The sequence below is a fragment of the Caretta caretta genome, chromosome 15, assembly GCF_965140235.1.
Source record: "Caretta caretta isolate rCarCar2 chromosome 15, rCarCar1.hap1, whole genome shotgun sequence".
In the NCBI taxonomy this organism is placed as follows: Eukaryota; Metazoa; Chordata; order Testudines; family Cheloniidae; genus Caretta; species Caretta caretta.
The window spans coordinates 13799175-13825816 of NC_134220.1; the positions used below are offsets into that span (position 1 = coordinate 13799175).

General features: G+C 46.1%; 2 protein-coding genes across 3 annotated transcripts in view; both read right to left on the reverse strand.

Moving 5' to 3' along the window:
• Positions 1–10582, reverse strand: part of SMARCB1 (SWI/SNF related BAF chromatin remodeling complex subunit B1) — a 21389-nt gene extending 10807 nt beyond the window's left edge. The window contains exons 1-5 of one of the 2 annotated variants that reach the window (XM_048822287.2): positions 10385–10582; positions 7153–7264; positions 6572–6601; positions 2266–2395; positions 1011–1148 (exon numbers count right to left, since the gene is read on the reverse strand). In XM_048822287.2, the coding sequence (XP_048678244.1) occupies positions 1011–1148; positions 2266–2395; positions 6572–6601; positions 7153–7264; positions 10385–10477 (503 nt within the window). In that variant the 5' untranslated portion in view covers positions 10478–10582. Of the gene's footprint in view, positions 1–1010; positions 1149–2265; positions 2396–6571; positions 6602–7152; positions 7265–8869; positions 9159–10384 lie in introns of those variants that run through there. The other variant, XM_048822288.2, reaches the window with a different exon arrangement.
• Positions 10583–13446: 2864 nt separating this feature from the next.
• Positions 13447–26642, reverse strand: part of MMP11 (matrix metallopeptidase 11) — a 34117-nt gene continuing 20921 nt past the window's right edge. The window contains exons 4-8 of the mRNA XM_048821844.2: positions 26047–26180; positions 21784–22031; positions 20698–20911; positions 16801–17058; positions 13447–15025 (exon numbers count right to left, since the gene is read on the reverse strand). Of these exons, the coding sequence (XP_048677801.2) occupies positions 14892–15025; positions 16801–17058; positions 20698–20911; positions 21784–22031; positions 26047–26180 (988 nt within the window). The 3' untranslated portion in view covers positions 13447–14891. The remainder of the gene's footprint in view (positions 15026–16800; positions 17059–20697; positions 20912–21783; positions 22032–26046; positions 26181–26642) is intronic.

The window sequence follows — 26642 nt, forward strand, 5'->3', positions numbered from 1 at the left end:
TGATGGTCCAAATCTCACCTTACATACATGTGGTCTGGTCTATTGTAGGGCCTAAGGGCTGTCATGAATATTCATACAAATACCCAGCCTCCCTTGTCCGTATCTGACTTCCTCACCCCAATAATGTTGGGGTGTCCTTATCCTATAGGGCAGTATATTAACTATCATCACATACACCAATTTGTTGCCAAAGCAAGTTTGTGGTTAAGCATCTGCCAACATTTCGATCCTAAACTAAACAAGCCTAGTACTAGTTCAAATGTCCCTGCAGTTACCAGCTATCATTTTGCATGGACTTCCCCCCGTCCCCCAGCACAATATTCCCAGTTCCCCAAAACTCAGGGGGACTGTGGGGCCACTTATTTATGCTTAAGTTCATAGGCCTCAAATCCTTATGTTAACTTAAGTTAATGCCTTACAGGATACAGGCCTATAGGTTCTTTCAGTTACTGCTAAACAGAATGCTAAGCTAGCTCTCTGAGCTCCACACACATTTCAGAACACCATTCTGTCCCTATGGATGGCTGCAGACCTGACAGTTCTGAGATAGGCAGAAGTGGTAGAAACACAGACCAGCAAGGGAGGTCACCCCTAGAAGTGCATGAAATATTAAAAACCAGGGAACACACATTTTCTGCTGCCACTGAATTTTCATCATCTGGGGTGAAATTCACCCCATGCAGAGGCCAGTGCAAGGCCTATGTGCCACTCAAACTCCCTGAGGCATTAAATGGTGCAAAGGCCTAATGAATGGCGCCTCATGTACTCCGCAGGGGCAAATTTCACCCAGGGGGCATAAGTACTTAGCTTCAAGTAGCCCAGTTTAACCAAGAGTGTCTTAGTTTTGGGACAGCTGGGTCTTTATCACTAAGTATAACGTACAATTTTAACAGCATCAACAAACCCTGTACAAGTCAATACAACATCCCTGCCGCCTCAGAGCCATCCTCTAGACAACTGTCATCATGCAGAAAAACTCAGCAGTTTCCAACAGCAGGTGACTGACTCACCAGAGCGGGAAGGTTCTCTTCTTATCCCTGCCCATGCGGTTTCTGTTGATGGTTGTTGAGCATGGCACAGCATCGAGGTGATGAGAGCTGTTGGGTAGGGTTGGCACCCACTGGTTATTCCTTTTTGCCTTCTGCTCTCTGAAGGAGGAGATTTAGTGTTAAACTTGAGGTTCCAGCACTAAATATTTCCATTGTCATTATTTACGGTATGGTCATATATACAACTCTAAGCCTGATCGCAGGCTCCTGCAATGGTAACCTGAAAGCTGCATGGTGCATTTGTTCCATTCATAAGTCTCCAATTGTCTGGGTGGAGAAATCCCCACCACAGCTGGGAGAGTGTGGGGCTGGCCTTCTGGAAAAATAGTTTTAGCCGTCTGATGATACTTGGCCCTTCTACAGTACTCACCTCAGATGAGCTCACAGCACTTCATTTAACATATACCACTGTTCCAATTCATTGGCCAGCTTTTTCTGTTTGATCTCTCTTTGTTTTAATCTATCCCCACCAGTCCTTTTTTGCCAAACAAAGAATCCATTGACAGGACTTATTGCCTAAGTAATCCTACTTTGCCCTTCTACAATGCCTCTTATCCACTGTTCTCAAAATGTTTTACAACCTTTAAATTATATCCTTACACTACCCCTCTAAGGCAAGTCAATTTGCAGATAGGGAAATTAAGGCACAGAAAGGTTCAGTGACTTGCCCAAGGTCAGGCAGAGCCTGGGTTCAACCAGACTCTGGTTGAACCCAGAGTCCCAACTCTTAGCGCACCAAGCTCTAACCATTAGGAAGCACTCCTTCCCTTAATTAAGAGACTATCATTGTCTATATTCTATTTTTTCCCCTAGCAGAGAAATTCTACAGCCACATGCACCATTTTTAAATACCAGAACAACATTTGGATTGTGTTCATTTAAGTGACCTCTGGAGTGTATAACTTTGTCTGTCTTACGCCCAGACGGTGCACAATGTGGGTGTATTTTTCCCCAGAACATACACTAGAATCTGGGATGAAACAGTCCTAAGGTAAGCAACGTCATCAAGTTCCAAGGTACATGTATGCCAGAAATCAAATTCTTCCATAATAAAGATTTTCATTTAATGAAACAGTGATTAACATTAGCAATGTTAGGGAACACAGAAAGCAATAGATACCTCACTAAATAATACCCGAGTTTTATAGTTTGACAGGGTAGAACAGCTCTTCCAATCACTTCCACTCTGATCCTAGGCCTCAGCAATGTTTATTACCTGAGGTAGGTGGGAGGCTCTGTGCTGATAGACACTGCCTTGTATTTCTCATCATTTCCATCCAAGATCTCTTCCACTTCAGAGGCTTTCAAGAGAGTCACACTAGTGGCTAGTGTCGTATAACCATGATCTGTGACCAGAAAGCATGTAACTGGTTAGCCTTTGAAATATGGTCAATCATGGTACTAATTAATGATTCTGCTGCTGGGGATAGGCAATGTTAACGTCTGCTGAGAGCCTCTAAAAAAAACTGAGTAGCTTGGATTCCTTCATCTTATTCCTTTAAAGCACTTCATTTTAGAGGAGTTTGACCTGTCATTGGAGCACTCAGTGCACAGGGAGTTGTGGGCAGGAGTGGACCAGCAGAATTTCACAAGAAACACCAAGAGGTCCCAGCCCCGTTGTGCTAGGCGCTGTACAAGCATAAAGATGGTCCTTGCTCCAAAGAATACACATTCTAGTTCTGGAGCCAGTTCAGCCAGGAGAGGCAAGTTTGATTTTCTTTGGTCGTGTGACAACCAGGCCCAGTCCCCCGAAGGGGAGAACAGGGGGCTTGAACCCCAAAGCATACACTACTGAATCACATGGTTGTATATAATGTTACTGTCATATTTTTATATACAAGTAAGGTCTTTTATTAAAGCCTGTAAGGTTCTGACCTTGATGGTAATTTGAGATAGGTATACAGACTGGCTATGACTCTATGTATTTGCAAATATAAAAGTGTACTCATAATTTGTGCTACAACATTCAGCTCACAACAGTAAGTTGGTTAATCAGGCAGGGAGGAGCTGCCTCCTTAACCAGATGAGACTACGTCCAAGCATCCACCATTGTCACTTCCGGGGTTGTACAAGGGTAGACTATTAAAGTTAGTGGAAAGACACTAAAATGGAAAAAGAAAACCCCAGTTTTGGAAAACTAAGGAGGGAGATTCCCTTGATCTGGACATCCATGCATCACCAGTCTGAGGCCTGGTCTACACTAGGAAATTACGTTGGGATAACTAAGTCATTCAAAGGTGCGAAAAATGCATATGAGCAATGCAGTTAAGTCAACCTAACCTCCGGTTTAGACAGTGCTAGGCTGATGAGAGAATTTTCCCATCAACCTAGCTACCACCTCTTAGGTAGCTAGACTCTCTCCTGTTGGCATAAGTAGGGGCCTCACTGAAGCAGCATTGTAAGAGTAGACAAGCCCTGAAAGGAAAATGCTCTCTCTTTTTAAGCGTTTGCAAGGTTAAGTAAAAAGCAACCAAAAACTGAGGGCCAGAATTGAAGCAGGGTCCTGTGGGTGACACACTGGCTCCTTTCTAGGCCAGAGGGCACATTGAGGCACTGGTCAGAGGCAACAGGTAACCTGTATTAGAAATGGGAATTTAGCTAATATAGAAGTGTAAACCTGAAACTGCACCTTTATGTTTATTTTCTGTGCAACTTGTGTTTGCTTTTCCTTGCTATTTCTTTCTCTCTCTTTTTTTTTTTTATTATGCAAACCTTTTATTTGTACCCCCAAAAGGTCTCTAGTGCAAATGTTGGGGGACATTCTCCACACAATGAACTGATAACTAGGGAGCATGTTTCACTCAGTCAGGGGCAACGAACTAGAGGGGAAGAGTCCAAGAGTCTGATAGTTAAGAACCCGGGGTAGATGGATTTGGGAAGATTCAGGCCCAGAAAGCTGGGGAGGTCACCCTGCAAGGAATAACTAGGATGGTGGAAGCCAGGGCAAGACCTTGATGATTGTAGGGCGGATACTGGGGTTAGGGGTCTGAGGTGATGTCTACACTACAAAGAAAAAACCTGCAGCAATGGTTTCAGAGCCTGGGTCAATTGACTTTGGCCCCCAGCGCCGAGGCTGCAGGGCTAAAAATAGCAGCATAGGAGTTTGAGTTCAGGCTGGAGCCCAGGCTCTGAAACCCAGCAAGGGGGAGGGTTTTGGAGCCTCAGCTGCAGCTCCAGCAGCAACAGCTATACTGCAGTTTTTAGCTCTGCACCTGGTCAAGTGATCTGGGCTCTGAGACACCATGTCACAGGTTTTTCTCTGCAGTATAGACATACCCTGAGCCATAGCAGCAGAGTATTAAGGCACCCAAGGCTGCAGGGCAGGTGCTGACAGAATCCCTTCCTGGTCTGGGTGATCCCCAAAATGTCACAGTAGATCTTATTAAAATATACCACAAAGAAGACACTGCAACCCCCCTATGATGTGAAATGGAGAAATAAGACCCAGAAAATAAGACCAGTGAAAGCTCTGAAGGGCTGGTTAGTGACGGTGCAGCATGGCACCATTTACAAATGACAGCAAAACTGCTTGTGCTAAAACAACTGCTTATGTAAAGACTCTGCTACAAAGAAAGAAGGGGCTAGTTGTGCTGCGGGCAGGAACTGTGATAGTTCCCCTCACACATCCCTACCAACGTGCCTCAGGGATAACCAACTCTAACTCTGCTAGGCAGTGCTGGGCATCATGAGCAGACCAAGAACTGGGCTGTGGCTCCATAACGTGGACAAGAGTCCACAGAAAACAGACTGAGGCTTTTACCAAATACACATGAACCCAGTGCTTCCAGAGTGGAAGACTACGATCCATTATTTACAGCATCAAGCAGGTTTTTTTGAAGGACAAAAGGAAGAGCTCCAGGTTATTTTAGTAAAGAAGAAAGCTCAGTGTTCCTGAAAGAAAAAAAACTACACAGAAATCCCCAGGTGAGATTTCTGGGTGAGAAATCCCACTCATTAAAATAAGTGTCAGAGCTACATCTAAAGTGCAGTCTATTAAAAATATGACTTCTGGCCAGGAATTCCCACTAGACACAAGAAATCCTACTAACCTGCTTTTCTGAGACTCAGGACCATAACCCACCAACAACGCAGAGACATTTCTAGAGCCAAGACCCTGACTCAGAATGAAAAGGGGCTGAGCAGGCAGAAAAACAATAGCACACTACTTTCTTTCCCTGTGGTACAGACATCTGTAAGTGCCATCTCGGCTGTAAGCTCTGATGTGCACTTGGAGCCATCCGGGGTGACACAGTTGATTACCTGCTTCAGCATGGGAGGAATATCCCAGAAACTAATGAACCCTGTGATGCATAAAGGTCTGGAATGGTGTGTCAAAGTGGTGACAAAGGTTAACCACAGAACTGAGTCACTCAACAGACCTATCAAAAACATTAATAAAGGCAGGTTTCAGAGTAGCAGCCGTGTTAGTCTGTATTCGCAAAAAGAAAAGGAGTACTAGTGGCACCTTCGAGACTAACAAGTTTATTTGAGCATAAACTTTCATGAGCTGCAGCTCACTTCATCGGATGCATTCAGTGGAAAATACAGTGGGGAGATTTATATACACAGAGAACATGAAACAATGGGTGTTACCATACACACTGTAATGAGTGATCACTTAAGGTGAGCTATTGTATCCAGTTTGCAAATAAGTTGCAATTCTTCAACAAAAAAAACTTCAAAAACAGACTCCAATGAGAGACTGCTGAATTGGAATTAATTTGCAAACTGGATACAATTAACTTAGGCTTGAATAGAGACTGGGAGTGGATGGGTCATTACACAAAGTAAAACTATTTCCCCATGTTTGTTCCCCCCTCCCCCCACACCCCCTACTGTTCCTCAGACGTTCTTGTCAACTGCTGGAAATGGCCCACCTTGATTATCACTACAAAAGGTCCGTCATCCATCATCCCTGCCCCGCCCGGTAATAGCTCACCTTAAGTGATCGCTCTCATCACAGTGTGTATGGTAACACCCATTGTTTCATGTTCTCCATGTATATAAATCTCCCCACTGTATTTTCCACTGAATGCATCCAATGAAGTGAGCTGCAGCTCACGAAAGCTTATGCTCAAATAAATTTGTTAGTCTCTAAGATACCACAAGTCTTCCTTTTATTAATGAAGGCCTGATTCCATTGCAGCATATTGGAGAATTAGTGTCTGTAAAACACTAAGAACAGGTTTCAGAGTAGCAGCCGTGTTAGTCTGTATTCGCAAAAAGAAAAGGAGGACTTGTGGCACCTTAGAGACTAACAAATTTATTTGAGCATAAGCTTTCGTGACCTACAGCTCACTTCATCGGATGCATTCAAGCTTATGCTCAAATAAATTTGTTAGTCTCGAAGGTACCACAAGTACTCCTTTTCTTTTTACTGTAAGAACAAAAATTGGGAGAGTGGCAGGGGCAGACCCTAGTAAGAATTAAACATCTGAATACACATATTTGATAGCAGCAGGGGCCACAAGAGGGATTCTTTCTCCACCAAAAGGTAAGAACAATGTGGGCTGAAGACTTACATCTTCTGGGGCTGTGACTCCGCTGAGACTCTGTTGAAAAAATAAAAAGCAACAAGTCAGCAGAAAACTCAGAGGAGAAGTAGACATAAATCTGTAACATGTCAGGTTTGTTGTGCTCCAGCCCTGTAGCTTGTAAGGTTATCTTTTAAAAGGAAATTGTTTCATTACTTGCTTCTCTTGCCAAGGAGACTTCTATTAAGATAACAAGATTCTTACTCTCTTCTGTTTCTATTGATACAACTATTGAACAATACCAGTTCTGGAATCTCTTTTTCCACCCCCTGAGAGACAACCAAGGTCAGACAAAACACCTTGTTTTCAAGCAAAAAAAAAAATTGCAACATCACAAAAAGGTTGTGGTTGTGTACATACACACACACTCATACACTAGAAGCCTCTTATGCCAAATGAAATTGTATGGGATTAATTTAGAAATGTATAAATCTTTTGCAATTCAAACACATGTAACTGGTTCAATGAAAATAATAGTTTATGGGTATTTTTAAGAATGTACTTATTTCATTTTTTAAAAAATATCCTTTCAGACTTAAAACATCAGGAATATTTATCAATTTTCTTACCATGCGAAGATGCAACTATTTTCTTCCTCTCTTCTACTGTGGCTAGTCGCCTCCAGAGGGAGGGATACCTCTTGTATAGGGAGCCACGAAACATACGTAGGTAGTTCCCCACCTACAAGCAAAAAGGAGGAGATTTGTTTTAAGGGACACAGCTCAAATGGAAGGTGTTTCCAGCAGGAATCTGAGGCATACTGATTCCTTTGTGCTGGTGAAGTGGGGCACATAACACCAAGACTTTTGTAGCAATACAGGAAACAAAACATATATTGATTGACCAACATTTCTTTTACCAGCCTGGTGAGAAAGAACCCCATCTTAACAATCCTTAATTTAATAAGACCACCAGTAGTTTTTATATAATTTCTTAACACTCTAACCTTTCCTAGTCTTACTCCGGCTGGAATTACCCAGGTCTCCCACTGCAGGTTTGTACAGTATATTATACCCCCACTACCATCTTTTATATTGAACCTTTTCTGTTTCCAACATTCTTCTTTGTGCAGAACCTAGTAACCTAAGACCTGGTTTGTATTTTGTGTTTTAAATGCTCTGAGGAACATGCAGAGTTCAAACACAAATCAATTCATGACTCACTTGACAACAATCCCTTTTAAAATTCAGTCAACATCTGTAAAGCAGTTTCATTCTTCCAGACATAATGTCCACACCTGTGTTATTTTATCTAAGCACTAAATGAGGCTATTTCTAGACTATGAAACTAACATTTATGGCAATAACATACCAGCAGCCTGCAGAATGTCATACAATGGGGTTTTCTTTTAGATTAGAAAACACCCAGTTTGGTTCTAACTCTAGCTTCTGGTTTTCTTATACTATTTTTTGTTATTTGATGTTTATCAGTAAATAGGGTTAGAAATTAGCTGGTGGCTAAGAGAATAATGAAGTATTTTCCTTCTACACCATTGAGACTGCGATTTTGATGGTTAGAGAACTGCAGAGTAACACCTCTGCTTTGTCACTTTACAACCTCCCCAGTTCTTTCAGAATTACCATTGGTTGGGGCCTTGTCATTGCTAAAAATATGCATCTGGAAATCTAAGTTATTCAAGACTCCTCTCCCCTATCAAATGGGGCTGAAATACTCATTTTTCTGTTTTAAAGGTATAACCAGATCTCGAACACAGTTGAGACGATCAAAGGTTCTTGCCTCAAATGAGTCAATTCATGGAGGTAGTGCAACATCTGTGACTCACAGAAGCACTGCTTCTGCAAATCGTTACTCCACTATGCTAAAAACCCAAAGGGAGTCAATGAGAACTGTAGGAGCATTAATTGGATTTTCCTTATTGGCCACCAAAGCCTGGACCTAAAATTATCATTTAAATTAAATTAATCATATGGCTGTTTTTGGACATTCAGCATCTTCCTAAAATAAAATGTTCAGATATCCACAATATATCATGTCATTAAGAAGTGTGATGATGCTTGGGCAGTTAGGACTTGGAGAACACAGAGACAAGTTCCTGGTTTTGGTCGAGTCTTAGCCCCAGTGTGGCAAACACTTAAACAAGCTTAACTTTGTGTATATGACCAGTTTCACTGAAATCCACTAATTCAGATCCTGCTCCCCACTCATGCTGTCACTCTCCCCCAACCAAGCCAACTGAAGACCTCCTAAAGTCTTCTCCTAGCTATAAACATCACCGGCCAGACCTTCACAACCAGCACAGCACAGGTGCTGGAAGCACAACCGGACCTTGTGGGTGTTGAAGATGTCCCTGTTATAAAGCATATGAACCAGGCTGCCGTAAAGAGGGGCAACAACTACAGTGCCCCTCCCGGATAAAGAGATTCGGACAGCATCTGGGGAAAGCAACAGCTACTTCAGCCTACTGGATCAGGCCCAGCTCCAAGGGGGCCAAGCAGAGATATGGGAGCATGATGCCACTAGTAGGGCTGCCTCTCCCCTGCTCCTGGGGGCTCGCACAGTAGGGGGGGCTTGTCTCAGCCAGATCCCCTTCGCCCCAGGATGGATCCTCCTGCTCCCAACCTCCCACTTTCGGTAGCCCATCACTGCCAGGCCAGGCCCAACGCAACATCTCCCCTCCCCCACCAGCCCCCGTCCTCCCCCAGTCAGAACCCCTGCACTCCCCCGCCAGACTCCCCACCTCCCCCGCCAGCCCGATTCCTCCTACCCAGCCCCCGTCCTCCCCCAGTCAGACCCCCTGCACTCCCCCGCCAGACTCCCCACCTCCCCGATTGCTCCTACCCAGCCCCCGTCCTCCCCCAGTCAGACCCCCTGCGCTCCCCCACCAGACTCCCCACCTCCCCCGCCAGCCCGCTTCCTCCTACCCAGCCCCCGGCCTCCCCCAGTCAGACCCCTGCACTCCCGCCAGACTCCCCACCTTCCCGCTTCCTCCTACCCAGCCCCCGTCCTCCCCCAGTCAGAACCCCTGCACTCCCCCGCCAGACTCCCCACCTCCCCCGCCAGCCCGATTCCTCCTACCCAGCCCCCGTCCTCCCCCAGTCAGACCCCTGCACTCCCCTGCCAGACTCCCCACCTTCCCGCTTCCTCCTACCCAGCCCCCGTCCTCCCCCAGTCAGACCCCTGCACTCCCCTGCCAGACTCCCCACCTTCCCGCTTCCTCCTACCCAGCCCCCGTCCTCCCCCAGTCAGACCCCTGCACTCCCCTGCCAGACTCCCCACCTCCCCCGCCAGCCCGATTCCTCCTACCCAGCCCCCGGCCTCCCCCAGTCAGACCCCTGCACTCCCGCCAGACCCCCACCTCCCCGATTGCTCCTACCCAGCCCCCGTCCTCCCCCAGTCAGACCCCCCACCAGACGCCCCCCACACACCCCGCCAGCCCGATTCCTCCTACCCAACCCCCCTCCATCCCCAGGCAGACCCTCCGCAGCCCCCCAGACTCCCTGCACCCCCCCCCCCGATAAGCCAGCTTCCTCCCACCCAGCCAGCCAGATCCCTCCTACCCAGCCCCCCTCCCGACTCCCCATCCCCGCCAGCCCGATTCCTCCTACCCAGCCCCCCCGGGACCCTCCCGCCCCATCCAGGCCTCACGCAACACTCCCCCCTCCACCTCCCCGCCCCCTGCCAGCCCCCAACCAACCCCCCCAGCCCGCCCGTTCCCCCCACTCTCCCCTCACGCCCCCTCCAGCCCGGCCCCCCTCCGCCGCGCCGGAGGCTCCCACAGCAGAGCGGGGCCGGGCCGGGCCGGGCCATTGTCCCGCCGCCTGCCCCCGGGCGGGCCGGTACCTCGGACCCGATCATGTAGAACTCGCCGTCCTCCTCCAGCTGGAACTTGACGGGCTTCTGCCCGAAGGTTTTGCTCAGCGCCATCATCATCATCGCGGCGGCGGGCGCAGGGCCGGGGGGCGCCGGGCGCGGAGGGGAAGCAAGCGGGGTGCTGCGGCCTACTCCGCCCGATCAATGCGCATGCGCCGAAGCCGCGGCTCGGGGAGCCCCTACCCGGAGTGGGCGCGGCCTTAAAGGAGCCGCCTCCAAGTAGCGCCCCCCCCTCCCCCGTTTACGGGGCGCCAGCGGCGCGCGGGGGCACGTGCAGGCTCGGTCCGGGCCCCGGGCCCCGCCCCTCCCCTTGCGGTGCCTGGCTCTGGTGCGGGGGGGCTCTCAGGCCGGGGGCTCTGGAGGTGGGAGGAAGGGGCGTTTTGGGGCCCGGGGGGCGCTGGCTGCAGGGGGTGGGGCCGGGGCTCGCCCTCGGCTTCCCCTCCTCAGCCTTTGTTAGTTACACGGCGAGAGCCAGGGCAGCTTGGCAGGACTTGCCCTGGGAGCAGAGCCGGATTATGGTTTTGGGGGGCCCAGGGCCAGAGGAAATGGGGGCGGCTTCCTACCCCTTCTGCCTGCAGTCACCCGCCTCCTGCTGGGGAGTAAGGTGAGGGGGCTTCCCCCACTCCTGCCAGGGGGTGCCTGTTTTTCCAGCCCCCCCCCGTACAGACCCCATTAGCTAAGTGCCTGATCTGCTACTGCATTGAATGGGTCCGACCCCTTGCTGAACCTGCCCCAGTTGGTGCCTGGGGGTGAGTCCACGCCCGGCCTCAGAGAGCCCTGCAGCCACCTTTGGTCCTGCCCTGACCCTGCTGTCAGCATGGGGGTAACATATTTGGGAGCAGGGGCAGCAGATCCCTACAGGTGCTGGAACAATTTGTGTAGATGCATCCGATGAAGTGAGCTGTAGCTCACGAAAGCTTATGCTCAAATAAATTGGATAGTCTCTAAGGTGCCACAAGTCCTCCTTTTCTTTTTGCGAATACAGACTAACACGGCTGCTACTCTGAAACCTATATAATGGAAGCTACTTCAAGCCAGATCTCTCTTGCACCAGGCCTCACTCAAGGAAGAACTGAGGCCAGCATTGGCATGGTGTTAGTTGTAAAGCCTGGTTGATGCTATGGCGGCTGGGTTGTTGCCACTTTATAGCATTGTTGGCTGTAAACATGATTTATGTCCACACACCATGATTAGTAATCGTGGCATCTAGGCATAAGTGACCTAGCCAGCAGTATAGGCAGAGACATTCTTGTCTTCCTAAAGATGCTTACTTTGCCAATATAGAGAGGATTTGCATAATAGATTAGCCAACCCAGTCTTCCCAGCTCCCTGTGGAGCTCTATAGCCCAGACAGCACTACCTCGCATGCAGCTGTGTTCACCTTCTCCAGGTACACTGTTTCCTTCCGGGGGATATCTGCTTAGACTTTCACAGGATGCACAGATACCACCCTGGGTATGCCACATAGTAGGTGCAGATATGCAAACATGGCTATGTTGTGAAGAAACCTGTTATCACTTTAGCTGTTCCTTCAGGTACATTCAATGGTAGCGCCTCTTCTTTTCTGTAGGGGTTCCACAGAGCTCCAGCCTTGACACTTTTCTCCTTCTATACCCTTTCTCTGGGCAATCTCATTTGGTCACACAACTTCAACCACCATCTTTGCATAGATGACTCAGCTCTCCCTCTCTACTGCAGAGGTATCTCCCTCTGTCCAGTCCCATGTCTCAGCCCCCCTCTCCAGAATGGACCCCTTACTCCATATCTTTCTTCAAAGTATTAATGGCAACACCATCTTCCCAGTCATACAAGTCAACCTGGGAGTCTTCCTCTACTCTCTCTCCCCCTCCACGCACACCCAAGCTATATCCATGTTATGCAACTGCTTCTTCCATAATGTTTGACCTTTTAATTCTATTCAGAAAGCCAAAAACTCAGTCAGCTTCTCAGCATTTCTCATCTTCACTCCTGTTGCTTTCTCTACAACTCCCTGACAACCACATAATCTTCTATAGTTCATTCAAAACACAGCTGTCCCAATTATTTTTGTTGCTTGTCAGTCTGACCCTATCACCTCCCTCTTTGAATTCCAATTCCCTTTATGTCACCACACCAAGTTCAAGAGTCTTATTCTCATCTTCAAGAGCCTTCACAACTCTGCTCCCACCTTAATCTCAGCCTCTAGCTCTTCCTCTGTCATAATATCCACTTTAACCACTGGTTTATGAGCTTCTCAAAACATCTCCCCTCCTTTTATGCTACACACAAGGCACTAAATCTGTAAGGCTACTGACTCTCTTCTCAAGACCTGTTTTTACAATCAGTGACCAGTAGACTGAAGAGTAGATAAGGTTAACTAGTTATACTATTGATATTTTTAAACATTTATATTGCCATTGTACATGAACATTGTATGTATTCCAATGCATTCCCCACACCTTTCTTACATACTTGTCTTCTTAAATGGCAACCTCTTCAAGGTAGAGGCTATGCCTTTGTATAGCACTCACTTGCAAGCCATTAGCAACACACAGCCCTTCCTTTACAGCTTTTTGAGCCTTACCCACTTTCCCAAATCCAATGCTGCCCTCTTATACAAACTTTTCCCCCCAGCATGCCTTTCTGTGTCTGTCCCTTTAAATACTGCAGAGTCAAGCAGCTGTAGCCCTAAAGTAGCCATTTTGTAACTAGTTACTCCTTGCTGTGCTTCCTATACTTTCTGAGGGAAAATTATCTTTACTCTTTCTATAGTTTTCCTTTTCCTATTCTTGAGAAGGGAATGTTTCTTACAGCCCCAGTTTTGATCTAGACCTCTAAGTACCACTGTAATAGAAAAGTTCAATAATGATAGCATGACCCAAACTCATCTATACTTCTTGCAACTGGGTCTGGTGACCAGGTCACAAACAGATTACAAACAACACCCTTGTACTTACAGCATAGACAGTGCTCAAGATAAGGGTCTGTAGGTGGGATCGTTTTAAAATTGTGGTTGAAAACTATGTTAAAAGAAATTCAGACTAAACAGGGCATAGAAAAAAATCACATTTATTAAAAAAGCACAGTACATATATATATATACACACACACAGTATATATAAAAAGGTTTTATACACATTGTACAAACATTTACATACTTGCTTTGAAGAAGAATGGTTGTAAAAACAAACACTGAGAAGAAGTAAAAAACCTAGACCTGAAATTTGAATGAGGTAAAACTTTAATGCTTAGAGAGAACATGCAGGCCTAAGGATGATAAAGGCCACTGAGCCATCTCTCTATTTGCTGTGGGTAGGTTTAAATCCCACTTTGTCTCTAACTAGGTCTGAAGGAAAGCTGATAAATAGTAAGGATAACTGAGTAAGTTGCTACCCTTCCTTGACCTCCCTTTCTTGGGCAATCAGAAAGGGCCACCCTAGGTTTATTTTGCTAACCAGGATTGTTACAATACATAAAGTTTTGCTATGCAGCAAAAACCATGAGATGTGGAAGCAGATACATTTTTGCTCAGTTGGAGATATGGGAAAGGAGGTGAAAGATGGGAAGGTAGATGCATGAGGAATAGATAAGAAAAAATGCATGACCCTCTTTTGTGTACTGATTTTCAGCAATAGGTAGAGGATAAAGAAGTGAAACAAGGCACAAACACTGGTTTTGAATTTGGATAGACTTAACCTAAAATTCTGGTAAAGTTGTAGACACCTGGCCAGTATTGTGGTGAGCTAGTGTCCTGTGAGATCCCAGAGTTAGTAACAATATATGGAGATATAGGGCAGTGTCCAGCACTGAAACCTAGCACCTTTAAAAAACCCAAACAGAATATTTTTACAATCAATACAAAATTATTATGATTAGTGACAATACAAAACAAAAACAGAAATATCAATAGACCTGGGACAAGATGCTGAAATGCAGGGGTCCAAACTCAACTTTATTACCATGGTGAAGCAGCCCCAGCAACCTGGGCACATGTCTTGAATCTGAATTTGGGAACAGTTAAAACTCCCCTTTCAATGCTAGGAAAGTGGCCCTCAGTGGAATCCATTCTCAATAGTGCTGATGTCAGGAACAACAATAGTGGCTGTGCTGTGGGCAATGTTAACACAGGGAATACCAGTGGGATCCATTTTCTAAGTGGATGGGGCTCAGATAACTTTGGAAGCATGACCCATTCCAGGCTGGCCTCTGGGATCTACGTGCTGGAAGTGTTAAAGTAGCCACTCAACAGCAATCAGGCTGCATCCTTATTTCCAACACCAAGCTGTGATTGGGGGCCCCTGGAATCTGAAAATGGGCTGCCACAAGCCACAGGTCTCCTCAAGCCATTGGTACAATCCATTGTGTCAGGTGATGGGCATAGCAAGAGGCCAGGAATGCATATGAGATTTCTCTCTCTGAGAACATGACATCTTTCAAAGGGACAGGTGGAGACATGGGGAGATGGGAGGGGATCTGGAGGACGCCAACACCCGTCTCTTCATCTGAAGAAATTGGAGGAGGGTGCACAGCTGAAGAAGTCATGGCTGATCTGGCGTGGGTAACCCTCTAGCACTTTCACCTGCACTGGGTCGAACTTCCAGTAAAGCCGGCCTCTCAAGAAATAGGCAAAACCTGTGGAGGAGACAGAGACAAGTGTCAAAGGAGACAGAGCAGATGTGATTTACGGGACTCTTCATTTTCTAGCATTGTTACTCCTTGTTTTTATGTCTCATAGTGGACTTCATGCTCAATTTGCCAGTGGGCAAAGGGGTGGCAAAGACCCACGATGAAGGATGGTTCACTAACTAGCAAAGAAGGATGAGGAGGAAGCTGGAGATGCTGCAAGGTTCATGTCCTCTCCACCCAGCTCTGTGACTCAGCAATTGGCCTCGTTGTGGAAAGGTCAGTGAGAGTAGAGGGGTCAGAATGAGGCCCTTTATCAGTACAGCAAGGACTTGATGGAATAGGTGTAGGCTATGGCTGAAAGGAGACTATTACTGCCAAGAGATTTCTTTGGGATTTATGTAATAGATTTTCATAGATTCCAAGGCCAGAAGGGACCATTGTGATCATCTAGTCTGACCTCCTGTATAACACAGGCCATAGAACTTCCCTAAATTCCTATAGGATATCTTTTAGAAAAACATCCAATCTTGATACAAAAATTGTCAGTGATGGAGAATCTACCACAGACCTTGGTAAATTATTCTAATGGTTAATTTTTCCCACCATTAAAAATTAATGCCTTATTACCAGTCTAAATTTGTCAAGCTTCCACTTTCAGCCACTGATTAGTGTTATATCTTTCTCTGCTAGGCTGAAGAACTCATTAAATATTTGTTCCCTGTGTAGGCTAATCAAGTCTCACGGCCTTCACCTTCTCTTTGTTAAGCTAAATCGATTAAGCTGCTTGAGTCTATCGCTATAAGGCAGGTTTTCTAATCCTTTAATCATTCTCGTGGCTCTTCTCTGAACCCTCTCCAATTTATCAACACCCTTCTTGCTCTGTGGGCACCAGAACTGGACACAGTATTCCAGCAGCAGTCACATTGGTGCCAAATACAGAGGTAAAATAACCTCTCTACTCCTCGAGATTCCCCGGTTTATACATCCCAGGATGGCATTAGCTCTTTTGGCCACAGCATTACACTGGGAGCTCATGTTCAGCTGATTACTCACCATGACCCCTCAAACTTTCAGAGTCACTGCTTCCCAGGATAGAGTCCCCTAACCTGTAAGGATTGCCTACATTAATGCACAACATTTCTCAAGGAATCCCTTGGAAGGGGAGGGCATTAGGGTTGATACATCTGTTGTCAAGAGTTCTCGATGTATCACTGGATGATGAGGCCATGTGGTGTCACTGTGCCATTTTCAGCAAGGAGCCCTGCCTGGGGGAGTGGTAGAATGTTGTCTATATTCCCAGCACCATTATAAGCAGTGAAATGTTGTCTGTAGTTCTGTCACCTGTGCCTCGTTTTCTTCCTTGAGGGTGTAACAGGAGCAGGTTTCCTTGTGCCATTCTCCTATTAGTAGAGGTTTGGGGAGTTTCTCCATCTCTCCCCTTAAAAAAAAAAAGCATCTGTAATGTCCTACATGTATTTCCTTTAAGGGGAGAATGGTACTATTGGGCTTTTAGTTGTTTAATCACACGATCTTCTACAGAATGGATGATAAATACCTGTTACACACCCATTGCAAGCTTAACTGCATGATCTCTGTACAAATTGTTATATACATGTATTATTAGATTTTTCTTAGGGATGAAAATTTGCAGAAGTGCTTCACTATTAATAGTCCAGATTAAAATAAATGTCCAAATCCTGCTGATTCCCTTCGCACCTGAGATGCGAGAATAATCAAGAAAGCCCACACAAGAACAGGCCTCTATTCCCATCTGCACTCACCAAACTCATCCTGGAAAGCAGCATCAATCTCCTGGGGGATGCCACGCCAGTCGGCCATCCTGCGGGGGTAGATGGTCTCCACCTGGCGGGTGCTAGGGTTGAAGCGCCAGTAACTGCCTCCCTTGAAGAAGTAAATCTTGTTCGTCTCTGTCCCCCACATCAAAGCTGCCTGGACAGGAGAAGCAGATAGGCCCAGCTCCGAGATAGAAGCAGGGCCAGACACACGTCTCTCGCCATCATAAATCCAGTACTGAGAGCCTGATGATGGGGCAAAAGAATATAGAATGACAGGAGTGACCACAAGCTGTTTACTGTCTAATGACCGTATGGCGACCTGTGTGAAATGACCTGAAATCTCAGCCCAGTCCCAGGGGACAGGTGTCCATGACAAAAAAACCACTAGCACACCTGGCACCCTTGCTGATGACCACTGAGACGCCATGCATCAAATGGACAGGGGAGAACAAACTCTCCTCTCACCTCTAAGCAAGGCTGAGGCCAGGGAGAAAGTCTGTCTTTGCTGTATCTGTTCCTTGAATGAATAGATGGCTTCATCTTCTAGGGCAGTCCATGTAGCTTGTTACATGGTGCCCATCACTAGTGTGGGAGTGCCTCCGATAATGGGGACGTGTACATATACAGCCGATGAAGTGAGCTGTAGCTCACGAAAGCTGATGCTCAAATAAATTGGTTAGTCTCTAAGGTGCCACAAGTCCTCCTTTTCTTTTTGCATATACAGCCGAGAGCGGGTTAGTTTTTTAAAGTAGTTATTGTGAGTAGGCTGATACAAAAGAATGGGGTTTGAATTTTGCTCTGAATGTGCTGAGGGAGGTTCGAACCCTTTTACCACCATGACATCTATGAGTCTGTTTCGTTTTTAATCTAAAGGAAGACAACATGCGGGGAAGGAAGGAAGACAAAATCCGTGAAGCAACATTGGCAAGCATAATCCCCATCTCATCCACACCTTGCGTCTCTTTTATTCTCCCTGCCCAAGAGCCTGAGGCTACCATGTGGGGAGAGGGAAGAAGAAAAATGGGCCACCTTTGATGTGGGGGAGAGAATTAAGTGAGGGGTAAGGTCTTTGTGCATGGAGAGTCTGTGCATACTGAGGTGTGAGTGACATGCTCTTGAAGTCTAAGCCTTAAATAGAGAGAAAACTAGATAAGCAACTGCATGTGCAAAAATGTCTGTGCAATTATGCACCTACATTGTGCACACCAGCTACTGTTTTGGCACATACAAATGACAGACGTGTAACTGGTCATTTGCACGATCCATTATGATAACTGAATATGCAACTGCTGTAATTGCACAAACTAATTTGCAGCTGCATGCACATTATTTGAAAATGCAGATCTACACCAAACAGTATTGTAATGACTGAAATTAAACATCCATTTCTGTGGGACCACATATAACGAACGGGTGCTTCACGCTCCCGCCGCAGTGAGCTGTCCACGTGGGGGCATCAGTGATGTTGGTGCCTAAACAAGCAAACAAAGCAGCCCTGTTAATGTCAAACTTCGCAAGAAAGAGAAACATAGGAAGGCCAAAAAATTTTTTTTGCTACTTGGAAAAAGACCAAATCAGTGGGGAAAAACCATTTTATGTTTATACTTATTGCAGTATTGTAAAGTGTGGAAAATGGAAATGACATTTAAAATTATGACAGGTCCTTGAGAGGGTTCTTTTAATTTGTTTATTTAACTACTGGATGTAGCTGGGAATCCTTCAGCAGAAAGTATTGCTTTCTTTTAAAAGCCTCTCTCTATTCCCGTGTCACTCACTGAAAAACTATAGCTCCCTGGCACTGCCTGCATTGTGGAAACACAAACAACGTACCCCGTTCTGGCTGTAACTACTGCTAAGAGAGGTTGTCTAGTTGATGGTGTTCAGGCTGTGGTGGAGGAAAGGAGGACCAACTGCAAGCTGTTCAGTGTAAGAACCACCTTCTACACTGTGTGTGTTCAGTGCCTCGCACAACTGGGCCCCATTCTTGGCTGGCCCTTAGGAACTATCGTAATAAACATGATTAATAATACTTCCGTACGTATGTAACTAACATGGCTACCCCTCTGGTACTTGACATCCGTAAGTGTGCCTGTGTGTTTAAATGGGGGATCTGCATAAACGAGCAAGAAGTGGTCAAAATAAAATAAAGACCAAAATAATGTTTTGAGTTTAGATTAAAATTGCAATCTTCATGATTACTCCTAGACATTTAATGGTTTCTTTATGCAACACTCCATAGCACTGCTCTAGTTAAAATCCTGCCAGTTTTAGCAGGATGTAGGATAATTCTGGATGCTGAGCCATTTGATATGGTCTGTGTGATATACTGAGTAATGATGCAGAGACCACACACACACACACACACACACACACAAAACTGGGCAACAGTATCCTACCAGCTTCTGGATTTTCTCTACGTAATTTAGACTTGGAAAGAGAATTAAAGAAAACGGTGAGTGCTTATCTGGGTGAAACAGGGTAAACTATTATTCTTGGGTTCCAGAGATCCTCAGGAACAAATTTGGTGTCTACACGGTTTTTTAAAGTCACCGCATTTACCAGAGAATGCATACCTGGCTCCAGGCAGCGGCACTAGGAATGCCAGGGCTTTGTTCAATCTCTGGGCCAGGTCTTGCAACCACAGTCCCCACTGTAAGAGGGAATAAGGTGTGCAGATGTTCTTCCATGGCCGCAGGGACTCCAGGGATTCCAGCTAGAGTGAGAACTTTGAAAGTGCGCCATGCTCTCCCTTCTTGCGCCAACTTTCCTCTGATGGCTGGTGCAGAAGGTGGGTGGTAGGGCCATGGCCTTACTACCTTTAGTGTTTGTCAGACGCTTGTGTGCTGGAAGCACAATGACCATACCTGTGGCTTGCCCCTTACACGGTTGGGAGGGGGAGGGGAGAAATGCTCCTCTCCTTTCCCACACAGCCACACACACAGGCTCTCTGCAATCTAGTCCTAGGTGTGTAGATTCCTGGAACATTTGTGCTTGTTTGACAAATTGCACTGCACAATTTTGAGTCCTTGCACTCAAGTAAGTATTGTCCCATCATGCCCAGATGGATGCCAGGGTGTCACTGCACCTGACTGAACTCCAGACTGCTGGGACAATGATGGAAGTCTCTGCAGGTGTGAGCCATCTTTGCCCCTGCTCAGAACTTACATTAAAGCACTCCTTGGTCAGACTAGAGAATTGGGGCCACTGGCTATAAAAAGTAATCCTGACCAAGCTAAGGTTTTTATATGATCTCACTTAGGCAGGTGCAAATCAGGAATAGCTCCATGGAAGTCAGTGGAGTTACACCAATGTAAAACCAGTCAATCCGGCCTCTGATTTCAATGTCCAAGCTGAATGAGATGCAGAAATAAACAAATACCCATAAATAGTGGGAAAATCAATTGGAACTCTTTCTGTTCAATACACTAGATTTGGGAAATTCTTTTGCCTCTAAGTAACCAAGGTGAGAATATTTACCAGCTGGACAATGCCACTTTAAGAAGAGCTGGCCTGTTCCTCTTCACCAATTTTCATCCCAAAAGGATAGGCGGTAAGCGTTACCTTCACTCCTCATCTGTGAGTGAGGCATATTTCCAGGCAGAGACTTGGAAGCAAAGTGCTCATGTTCCAAAGGAGGAAAGTTTGATATTTGGCTTTGTCTAAAATGAAAGTGAACCCCCCCCTCCCACCCCGACATCTGTTAAAATATTAAAACTAAGGAGAGAGGAAAACAAACAAAGGAATCCTTACATTAGGGGTGTGGGTTTTTGATGCTGCCAAGAACATTTTCATGCCCTGAAACCTACTGGGTTTTGTGTCTCCCACCCCACCACAGGAGTTTGTCCTTTCTAGCCCTCCAATCCCGTCTCTGTTCTCGCTTACCTTGGAAAAACCAGATATTTCCTAGGGAGTCCTCAAAGGCCGCGTCGACGGAGCTTGGAATTCCCTGCCAGTGGCGAGAGGCCAGGGCCGGGTAGCCAGCCTGCAGCTTCCCATTCCTGAGCCGCCATACGTAGTGTGACTTGAAAAAGAACAGCTCCCCCCGGATGGTGGAAACGGCGTCAAAATCCGTGTCACAGGCGTCAGGCTGCACAGACTGAGAATACCGTGTGCCAGTCAGGTGCTGAGCTCCAAGGGGCACCCTGCCCCCATGTCAAACTTAGGGGGTCACCCTGCCCCGGCCCGGTGCCTTGCCCGAGGAGGCTGTAGATAGTCACTGCAGATAATAGGGTCTTTCCCAACTAAAATTTAAATCCTCCCCATGCTTCACGGATCAAGACAAGTGCTTGAATCAAGAAGCCTGGGAGTGAGGAGGAACTTTGACTTACTGCATTGCCTGTTGGTTTGCCCCAGGGTGAACTGGGCTCTGTGCCTATAAACACACTGACTTGTTTATTAATGTGACAGGTAACCTGCCCTGGCTACAGCCAGGGGTTGCACGCGCAGGTGCTGGGCAAGCATCCCCACGCAGCTCTGCCAGTGTGTCTCAGTTCTGCTTGGTGCTACCCACCTCTGCAAACATTGATCATCTTTGCACAGTGCTTTGAGATCTACCAGTGAAAAGTGCTGTAGAAGAGCTAGATATTGTTACTATTGAAGTCCTCGGGGCCCCTACACAGCTCTGCCAACGCACTCCTGCCTTGACCTTCATTGCCCCTGCAAGGAAAATCTTTGACTCCTCTTCACCAGGAACTGCCAATCATGCTAACGTGTGCCAAGCTGGGAGGTGGAAGGGGGTTCAACTGCAATCAAACCCCTTTCACTTGTCATCTAACCCAGGCCTGGTGTAGCCAGCTCCCAGGGCAGTGGGATTCCCAAGGAATCCCCTATTCTCCTTCTTTTCTTTGCTGTGGTTTCCCTAGAGCCTCACCAGGGGGTGATTCTAGGAGAATAAAGTTGGGGTTGCCTTAGTACTAATGGGGGCACTTGGTAATAGTGGCTTTGACGCAAGCGTTGCTGGTCACTCACCCCCACGTTGGTGATCTCATTTGTTTCGATGTCTGGCGGGTTTGGCTCTGCCTTCTGTGTCGGGGCTGGCACCGGATCGGTCTTTGGTTTCCCATAGAGGTACTGGATGCCTTGTTTGTCATCCTCACTCAGGCTCAGCGGGTAGCGGAAGATGTAGAAGGGAGACATCAGTGACTTGGAGACAGCAGTGTGCTGTAGGCCCAGGACGTGACCAAATTCATGAGCAGCCACTTGCAGTAGGTCAGTCCCTGCAAAGGGAAGAGGGTGCAGGTATTTTTCAGGGTGCTGAAAGACACCCAGGATGGGCAGGGCCCTCACTGTTCGTATGGTGGGATCACAAAAAGTTCAGTGCAAGAGGGAATCTGCTTTTCAGGGAGGTCGAGTTGAGTTGACCATAGTCCAAAGGGGTCTGTTGATTTGCCTCATGTCCTAGAGTGAGCGAGCATCTCAGCGGGTTGAATTCAGGACCCTCCTGATTCCCAGCTCTTTGCTGTAGTGCTAGATGCTGTGGCCTCTTTAAAGGAGGCAATCCCAGCAGCCGTGCAAAGTGGTAGGGGTGGGCTGGTTTTCCAGCCAGGGCTTTGGAACGGTGTGAGTTGGGTCACTGAGTGTCTTCACCTTTTCCCATGTGCTAGCCTGTGCATATCAACAAGTTACAATTCTGCCTCCAGTGGGTTCTGCATATGTCACCAGCATAGGGGCCAATGGCCCCAGCTCCCAATAGAATCTTCCCCCTACTTTTGGGGGGAAGGTTCCGCCTTTGGCACATCTGTGGGAATCTGGCCCACAGGAAGCAGACACTAAGGTGGTGTCCAGTTAGATCAGCTTTGCAAAGGGGGAGCATCATTCCTTGATTAGCAGCTAACATAGTGGGGTTCACAGCAAGACACCATCCTGTGGAACATCTGGTGTGATGCAGAACCATGCCACCAGGACCACTCTGAGAACAGCAACGGTAAACAAATGGTGCCACACAGACAGCAGGGGGCGATCACATATTGCTTTTTGGTTTGTCGTGAGAACATGAAAGGCAAAATAAATAAACCATTTCTGATGTTTTATCCAGCCCTTCCCACCCAGACTCTAATAGATTTAAGGGAGGACATGCTTAGGCATAAACTATTTGAAAGCATCTTTAAAGGGAACATAAAGGGATTCAGGTATGTAGAAACACAGACTACACTTGGGAGATCTCCTTTAGCTCCCTGCTGATTGCTTTCAGGTTCTAAAATTGTCGGAGAAAAAGACCTTAAAAGAACAAATTAAGCAACAAAGACTGTGAGGAAGAGTCCTAATGTTGTTTCCTAATGAGCCCAAATGCAATTAATTCTTCTCTGGTTTCAGTCAGAAATCTCCAAGGTGTAGCCCCATTAGAAAGAAGAGAGTCAGCTAACCAGGGTGGATAAAAATCAATGATTTAAAAAAAAAAATTAAAAAATTAGATTTTTTTATTTAAATCAGATTTTTTTTATAAAATGCTTTTTGAGGAAAAATGCTATCTAAAGATAATTTTAATTAAGATACATTATAGCTCAAAGATCTCTCATCATGGAATAGGGATTGTAAATTCTAATTCTATAGTATGAGACAATATATTAATGTAATGTTTAAGAAAAGTTTTGTGAATGAGTTCTAATAGTTCATGGATTAGGGACCCAATCTTCTGGGGTTCCACAGGCTTCTGTATAGATTATTTAGGTAAATCTTTTCATCTACTCAATGGGACTCAGTGCTCAGTCTAGAAGATACCGTTAGAGAGGCTTAGTTTTGCAGTTCTCAAACTGTGGATTTGTGTCTCCAGAGGTAACATGCTTGTTAACAGCAAAAATGTTTTTAAATAAAATAAATAAACTATATAGAGGTGAGAAATAACAGACCTCAACTCTATTGTCCCTCTGCAAATTTGTGTACACAGAGTCAATCCCTTACCTCTCTTTAAAAGTGCAAAGTTTCAAAAAGTTCAATGAATAGAAGATTGTTGGGGGTGGAATAAATCTGGACAAGGAGAAGAAGTCTGGAGATAAATGTGAGAAGTGAGGGACATATCCTTTTTTGTTAAAATATTGTATGTTCGCTGTTGAAGAAAACAATCCAGAATACTTAACGTTGTTGTTTTAGTTAAATAAAACAATTTTAATGTCTGTCTGGTGATGTTCTCCTCCTAATATAGCATGGCAAGAAAATCCTCCAAATATTAATGATTAGCCTGTTGAATTGGACATAGTTCACCTCCCAGTGACTTCTTAAATATCTACTTCAATTACCTTTGGTAAATGAAATAACCAAACACTCATTCATTTTCTGATGTAGCTGTAAAACTAATCTGAAACGTTTTCAGAATAAATCACTGTTTAAAAATGTATAGTGTGTACCTTCTAAAAATGAAGCCTACGTCTATCTCTGAGTTGTGAAGAATATGTTTTAAGGTTATAACAACCAACAAGAATGCACTTTTATGTAGAAAATCATGATTAAATTGAGTCTTCCTGACTAGTGATTTAAATCAAATCCACCCTGTAGTTAACTGAGCTGGTGTGTTTAGTGCATGGGCATGCTGCAGAATATTCCAGTGGGATGTGGTACGAACACCTGGGAAAGTTTGATAGAGAGGACAAGTGAACTTGGCTTTTATGCAAATGAGCAGCTCCCTGAAATGTGTCAAGTTTGCTCAGCACTGACACAATTGAAGTGATCACATCTAGGTCAGTTGAGCATCCGGGATTTCTACCTCAGTGATTTATTAAACACTGTCGAAAAATCCTGTTTAGATTGGCAAGCTCCTCACTCTCTGCTTTCCAGTATTGGCAGATCCACAGTGCTGTGCTCCAACTTTATGGGGAGCTGAACAACAGCGCATCCGACAAAAATCTTTGCATGGGAAGGGCCATAAAAGAGCATGGAGCCAGGAACTCCAGAGGGCTAATCCTGGTTCTGACAATGATATGCTGTGTGACCCTTGGGCAAGTCACTTATGCCTCTAGGAACTTTGGTTTCTTTGCCTGTAAAATGGGGATAAGGATATTTCCCTGCTTGAGAGAAGGCTTGCAAGGGTTAATTAATGTTTGCAAAGCTCTGGAGGATATTAAATTGGAAGAACATGCTAAGTGTGATTATCCCCAGTTATTACTGAAGCCACATACGAAAAAGAGAGAGTGAACGACGATGGAACTTGGCCTGGTCAGTTTCAGCAGGTTTTCAAGCTCTCCTCCAATACAGGATTAATGAAGAGGAATATATTACGAAATATTTCAAATGGCTTATCTAACTTCTGAGAGAGTGGTGAAAATTGATTGCAGATGTTCCCAGAGTCTCCCATTGCAAGACTGGTGGGAAGTACCTCAGATATTTCAAAAGTTACTGGTGTTTATTTATTATCCAGTGTTGGAGTGTGCTTGATGCTCTACAGACAAAAAGACAGTCCCTGGCCCCAGGGAGTTTATAAACTGTCAGTAAAAGTCAATGGGGAAACTGCCATGGATTTCAGTGGGTGCAGGACTGGGTGCTAAACACTGACCCACACAAGGCAAGCTGTACAGAGAGACCCTGAAGGGAAGGTGTTAGCTTAGTTGATTTTTTCCCCCCTCTCTTCTCCCTGTAGATCATGTTGGGGTGGAGGAGGGGGATAGATGGGAGTTGTTATCTGTGCATCTTGCAGAAGAACTGAGGCCTTAGGCAGTGATCCTATTAGATCTCAAGATACCATATGTATCTTGTGAGATGTTATGGCATTAATTCCTGAACACCACAGTGATACCAGCCTGGCTCTATTATTAGGAAAATCGTTTTTACTTGATCTGGAAATCAAGTTGCTCCCCCATATTGACCATGAGATGTTGTGGGGGGGGGGTCAGCGTGTTCCCAAGCCAAAGTGAGAGATTGGGAGCCTGTGTTGTTTCCCTTTAGAGACTTTCAAGAAGAAAAGTTTTGGAAACAGATGGTGGACAATGGGGACTGGGACTGAGACCTGCCAATTATACAGGACTTTGGCAGAAAAACACTCCACCCCAGTGTCTGGGGCTTAGTTTCCCTTCATCTCTCCCCTGTTTTATTTTCTAGCGGTGGCTCTTTGAGTGACCTGGTCTTAGAACCCCACTTAACTGTGATTGGAAAGAGACAAGGACACAGACCATGTGAAGTGCCCTGCCCTGGTGTGCGGACAAGCCTGTTCAGGCCTCTTCTCTCTGAATTAAACGCTTTTTACATTTATCAGTGGCCTCCCGCTCCCCAAACACACCCATGCCTCCATCTGAATCCACAACACACCTAAGTTGTTCCCAATGGTCCAGGTCTCGTCGTAGTCAAAATGGACATCTCCCTCGCGGTGGGTCTTGGGGAAGAATGCATGCGCCAGGATGCCTCCAGGCCCGTCAAAGGGCAGGTTATCGCCATGCCAGTACCTGGAGGGCAAGCACATGGTAGTTCAGGGAAACCGCACTTGGCAGCCAGGGTGAGCCTTGAGAACAGCACCACAAGCCTATTTGTATCATTCAACTTCGAGCCGTCCCTCGTGTCCCTGCAAACCTCGTTCTAAATAGGGAGGCCGAACCTTCACACAAGCCCAGTGCCTTCACAGCAGGCCACAGACGCTATTAGCTTCTTATCGGTGTTTGTTCCTTCCCCTGTTCAGCTTTCATCAAGCCTGTAAAATTCAGGCGAAGGCTGATCAAGCTACTATCATTAAGGCAGCAGAACTGAATTGTGTGGAACACATGGACACTTCCTGGGCCAAATCCTCAAGTCCTCACTCAAGCCAAACTCCTGTGAACTGAGAAAGCCCTGGAGAGAGGTGAACAGTGCAGAGAAGTGGAGACAAACACACGGAATACAGCCCACATCCTCCTCCCTTGGATGGGATCCAC